The sequence below is a fragment of the Piliocolobus tephrosceles genome, chromosome 11, assembly GCF_002776525.5.
Source record: "Piliocolobus tephrosceles isolate RC106 chromosome 11, ASM277652v3, whole genome shotgun sequence".
NCBI classification, from domain to species: domain Eukaryota; kingdom Metazoa; phylum Chordata; class Mammalia; order Primates; family Cercopithecidae; genus Piliocolobus; species Piliocolobus tephrosceles.
The window spans coordinates 122447833-122453571 of NC_045444.1; the positions used below are offsets into that span (position 1 = coordinate 122447833).

Sequence of the window (5739 nt, forward strand, 5' to 3'; positions counted from 1 at the left end):
CACCGGCGACCTGCGCTCTGCGCGTCCTGGCAGGTGGGATCCGGGCCTTGCGGCCCCCGCGCCTGGCCAGGGCACGACCCGGGAGCCATCCCCTCCCTGTCAGGCTTCCTGGCGCTGGGCGGGGCGCGGCCAAGAGCCTCTGCAGCTCTCGGCGCCCCGCAGAGCCGGCCGAGGCCCTCGGAGGACTGCCCCTTCTATTTTACTGGGCTCAAACACCAAGCCTGGGCCATTTTCTGCCACCGGAACTGTTGGGAACGCGGCGGGAAAGGGTGACTCGGTCGCTCCCAGCCTTCACTCTGCGCCTTAAGTTTGGGTGGAGGTCTTGGTCCCCAGGCCCCTCCAGCGTGGGGAGGTGACGGCCTGTAAGTAGTAAAAATTAAGTCAATATTAGTGTCAACCCATGGCGGGCCGCGCTTCCCCTTCTTGGGCTGAGAACCGCGTCAAGGGCCTAGCGCCGCTGCATTGCAGCGGCTTCCCGGCCTCCCCTCCTTCCCCCACTCGAAAGGCTGAGGCTGGCGAAGCCCCGGCTTCTCTCGCGCTTCAGGCTGCCGGCTTGGTGGCACCACGCTCACCCTCGCTGGCCCGCTGCACGCCCCTGGGCTCCTGGGGTCTGTCCGCCGCAGCCTTCCGCGGGCCGGACTGCAGTATCTGGCCGCGCGCTTCTGGGTCCCGCACGGAGCTCGGGGCTCTGAGCGCAGGGTCGGGGGTGGGACAAGAGTGGGCTTGGGGACCAGGCACGCCCCACCGAGTTGGGGAGGCGCGCGGCTCCCCGTCCCTTGCAGACCGACTCCCAGCTCCCTGCGTAGCCTCTCCCCGTTTCCCCCTTTGTAGTGCGGGATACTGGGGCGTCCTTGGGGTGGGGCGGTGGCCGGGTCCCGCCCCCTCGACCCCGCCCGGAAGGGGAGGTGCAGCGGCCGCGGGCGCTCCAGCCCGCCTCCGCCTCCGACTGAGGGCTGCCGGGAAGCCGGCTGGGCTCGCTGGGTTTTTGCTCCTGTCGCCAGATAACGCCCGGAGCCTGATTTATGGACCCTCACTCTGCCAGCAGGCGAGCACCGCTTCTTTTCGGGCAGGAGATATTTGTAAAGGAAAGACGTTTCCTTCCTGGCTGTAGTCGATTTGGAGCATCAGGAGTTTGTGCAAAGCCACCAATACCCGCACTCGCTTGCCTCCTCCGGGCACCCACCTCCTCCTCTGGCCGAAGTTTGCCGGCCTACTAGGTATCGATTAGGCTGTGCAAAAAGGGGATATAGATTTCTAAGGTGAAAATTAGGTTTTCTTAAATTCGTAACCCTATCAGCGCTCTTGCCCTCCTATTTTAAACCTGGTAAGGTGCCTGGTGGCTCAAGTCCAGGCTGCCTAAGGAAACAGGTTTCAGGGGATGTTTCTCCAGTACTGGTCCCAGACCAGTTGCCCCGCCACACCCTGGCAGTGCCCGGGACATTCAAATTCTGGACACACTTATGAGGCCCAGGGATTGGTCTTTCTCCCCCATTCTCCTTTTTATTATTCACAAGACTGAAATTGTTTAAATGTCATAACTTATAAGAAAATAAGCTACATTGAAATAAATTAACACAACAGAGACGTGCTTCACATGGCTCAGATAGGATAGGCAACCCCAGGGGAAACCAAAGCCAGGCAAAACCAAAGCAAAGCAAAGCAAAGCGAATTTCCAGGCTGCCAACAACGTCTGCTTTTCAGTCAACTCAAAAAGCCAGAACGCAAACCAAAATCAGTTTAAACCCCAGCGCTTGTTCTTGGGTTTCACGTTTACCTTTGGAAAAGTATGGAAAGGTGGCTGCTAACCGCACATATTACAGCAGAGGTTTTGTTTTCTTCTGGAATGAGTGGAGAACATGACTGGGTAATTAAGTCCTATAACTTTCAAAATACTGCAGCTGAGATCCAGTCTATAGAGATATTTATGTACAAAGTAGGATAGTATAATAAATATTTAGCATGTCTTCTGGTGTGGCTGTAAGCCCCTTCAAAAGCAGTCTTTTAAGCCCATTTAGTGAATATATTCTCAATTTGCTTAGGATGGCCACAACTGGGCTGTGACTTTGTTGCTTCAAACACATTGGAGTCCACCATGGGTTCCCTTGGGTGCGGGGGCTTCTCCAGGTGGATTCCAGGCCCTGGCCCTTCTGGACCCTCAGGGCCGGGCCTGCTCTAGCTGCTGATGCTGACTTCTGATAGCGAACCTGCTGACGTGGACGGGGATGGGGACGACGATCTTAGGGTTCCGGGAGGGCTCCCCTGTCTTGGAATTGGCATTGCCCGCCTTCACTCGTTTCCACTTGGCCCGTCGGTTCTGGAACCAGATTTTCACCTGCACCTCGCTGAGTTTGAGGGCGTGGGCGATCTGAGAGCGCTCGGTCAAGGAGAGGTACTTTTTGCAGTGGAACTCCTTCTCCAGCTCCAGCAGCTGCTCGCTGGTGAAGGCAGTCCGCCGCCGCCGGTTCTTGCCCGTAGACGTGGTGCTGCCCGCCGCGCCGCTGCTCGGCGGCGTCTCCTCCAGTGTGTGGCCCGGGTCTTCCTCCTTGTGAGCTGCCTGGCCAGTCAGATTGTCATCCGAGCTGTAGTCCACATCGCTCTCCAGCGAGAAGCTCTCCTCCTTGCCCTTCGGGTCGTCTTCCACCTTTGACTCGTCTTTCCCTTGCCCTCGGACAGCCCCGACTGAAAGCAAAACCAAACGGCATTTTATTACATTTCGCACACTGGCCTTCTTTTCTCCTTCCCACTGTCACTTGGGCATTCCGCGCCCCCCTCCCGCCCCCCGCCCTTTAGCGGATTGTCTTTCTATGACATTAACACATTGTGATTTCCTGGCCTTTGAGGGGTAGAGGAGGGGTGGGGGGAGCGTGAGAAAGCTCAAAGGAGAGGAGGCAGTACAGGCGACGGCCCTTTGCCCAGAACCATCACTCAAAGGGCCGCCATGCCTCCCCCGCACCCTCCCAGCCTCGGCAGCATCAGGAGAAGTAGCAGGAGGCGCGAGGCCCAAGAGATTGCCCGCTTTGTCCCTGGGGTGGGGGCTGGTGGAGGACTGATGGGGGGATTCAGGATCCATCCTGCCTTCCCCACCGTGAAAATTCAGTGAACCTCAGTTGCTTCCTAACCGGAGTGGAGGCGTAGGGACGTGCAGATCCCAGACCGTCTTTTTTGAGACAGACAACATTGGTCAAAGGGATGTTTTGTGGCCTTGGAAGTTCCCACCAGACACCCCCAACACACACACACAGACACACAGCCTCCCAGCAATTCGTTCTCCCGGAAAGTAGCAAGACCAGAGAAGGGGTTTAAAAAGTCTGGGCGCCCCTGGGCACACGCACGGCTGAGACGCTCAGCCTAACTCGTCTCCCCTAGAGGCTGCAACCTACCCAGGACCCCAGGTCACCGCGGAACGGTAGAGGCGGACTCGGCCAAATGCATCCTCAGATATGCGGCCCAGGGCAGCAGCTGGTCGCTGGGCGCTAAATGCCCCCCCCCCCCCGAGACCTCGCTTGTTGCGTGGCTCTGAATGTCCCCCGGAGGCCCAGCGGCACAGCCGGGCCTCATCCTCCAGCTCCTCCAGTGGGGGTCGAGCAGGGGCGCGGCCTCGCCCCTTGGTCTCCCGCGGGAACCCGGCGCTGGCCCGCCCCCGCCTCCTCCCGCCCCCGAGTCCCGGCTGCGCGCGCCGCCGACTCACCGAGTGAAGCCTGCACCGCCTCCGCCGCGGAGAAGGCGAGCAGCGAGCCCTCTTTGGCCAGGAAGCCTTTGCCGTCCTCCGCGTCAGCCTGCAGCGCCTCCGCCTTGTCGAAGTTACCGCCGCCGGGCAGCGGCTGCGGCGCGAACTTGCGGGCCGCTGCCGCCTCCTGGTGCTGGGGCGACGCGGAGAAGCCGCCGGGGAGCGTGGCCATGAGCGTAGAGGTGAGCGCCATGCCCTGCGCCAGGCTGGAGCAGAAGCCGGTGGGCAGGCTGGGGATCTGGTGGTGAGGGTGTGCGGGCGGCAGCGCTGGCTGCAGCGCGGCCTGGGGCAGCGCGGGCGGCGGCGGCGGCGGCGGCGGCAGCACTACCGGCCGGTAGGGCATGAACATGGGGTAGCCGGTGTAGACGAAATGGCCTGGGCTGGGCTGCGGCGGGCTGCCGATCAGCGAGTCTATGCTGAAGGCGGTGCTACTCCCCAGCGGGCGCTGCATCATCATCAGCGACGGCGGGAACGCTGCGCTCATAGACGCGCTCGGGAGAGGCCAGCGAGAGGCGAAAAGTCCCCGCGCCGCGCCGCCGCCGGGAAGCCCGCCGGACGCCGGGAGCACGGCCGGGAGCGTCGGGCAGGGGCCGAGCGGAATCCGGAGAGCAGACGCCTCCGCCCCTCAGTCCTGGGCCCGCTGCATGCCCGGCGGGTGCAGGGGGTGTGCGGGGTGAGACCGTGCGCCCCGGAGTGGAGAGGACGCCCGGGCCCCGCGGGCTCGCCGGAGCCCCCGTCAGCCGCTTGCCCGTCGGAGCCCGCGCGCGTCGCGGGTGCGGCCCTAGGCCCCGGTAAGCTGCCGTCCGTCCGTCCGTCCGTCTGTCCCGCCGTCCGTCGCCTCCCGCGGGCCGCTGGAGGGCGCGAAGCCGGCGTACTTGTCTCCGGCGGGCGCCGCCAGCACCTTTAAATCGCGCTCCTCTTTCTCATTCACATTTTGCCTGCCGCCTGGCCCGGCTCGCCTCACGTGGGGCTGGGCGCCGCTGGCCATTGGTTGAGCGGGGAGGGGGTGGGGCGAAAGCTGGGCCCCGCCCTTTCCACCCAAGCTGGCTGCGAACGGGCTGCGGGCGCCACCGTCGGAGGCGCGCGGGCCGGGGAGCTGGAGCCTGAGTGCCTAGCCCGCGCCGCGCAAACCTGAGAGGGGCGGATGGCACCTCCAAGACTCGGACCTTGGGGCCCTGCAGCCTTGTCGAGGCCGCCTCGAAGGGCAGCCTCCGGGGCCCGCACCCCCGCGGCTGGGCCGGGGGCGCTTTCTTTCTTTTACTGTATTTGTCATGGAACCAACCTGCCTGCGGCTCGCTCCAGCGCTGGGTGCTGCGGCTGCGCCTGGGGTTCGGGCGAGGATCCTGGAGTTGGGGACAGGGTCCTACCCCTCCAGAGCCACCCCCGGGGCGAAGGCTGGGAGCAGGCAGACCCTGCCCGCTGCCAGGAACCCGCCGGGTTGCTCGCTGCTGGTCTGCGCTCCAGGTGGGGCGGGGAGGCTGCTGCTTCCCCCATCCCGGGCTGGGCTTTCCCGTGAGCGATCCCGTCTCTCATTTTTCATGACATTCTTAATCATCGCACCTATTTACACACTTTGCCAGCGCGCACCAAAATAACAACCACGATAATTATGATAATAAAGAGAGTCCTTTATCTGCTCCATCCTCGGGGAGGAAGGGGGGAGTTGCCGCGCCTCCAGATTGTGTAACGTGAGATTATCCTGATGAAAGCTTTATGATGTTTGCTCAAATAAAAGCTGCGTTTTGTAAATAGGCGCTAATTAAGCACGTTGCGAACGCAGGGAGTGCTCACCCTGGCGCCGCCGCCCGGTTTCCAGGGCGAGGACTGGAGGGCGCGCGGTTCCTCTTTGCTGACTGCGGGATGGAGCCGATCCCCTCAGGATGTTTCCCCTGTTCTCGACAATGGTAAAGACCCCCAAATTTGGAAGTAAGGGAATTTGGGGGTGGAGGGAAACCAGGGACGTTCTTATCCCCTCCTCCATTTTAAAACAAAAACTTTCAGCTCTTGTCTTC

General features: G+C 62.3%; 1 protein-coding gene across 2 annotated transcripts; it reads right to left on the reverse strand.

The window, feature by feature from the left end:
• Positions 1-1474: 1474 nt before the first annotated feature.
• GBX2 (gastrulation brain homeobox 2) lies at positions 1475-4632 on the reverse strand. Of its 2 annotated transcripts, XM_023228718.2 has the most exons (3): positions 3689-4632; positions 3381-3417; positions 1475-2679 (listed from the first exon to the last, which is right to left on the reverse strand). In XM_023228718.2, exons 1-3 carry the CDS (start codon positions 4209-4211, stop codon positions 2571-2573), a joined length of 669 nt encoding a protein of 222 aa, XP_023084486.1. In that variant the 5' UTR covers positions 4212-4632; the 3' UTR covers positions 1475-2570. The 2 variants fall into 2 exon arrangements, with proteins under 2 accessions (XP_023084486.1, XP_023084485.1); XM_023228717.2 differs by lacking the exon at positions 3381-3417.
• Positions 4633-5739: the final 1107 nt, after the last annotated feature.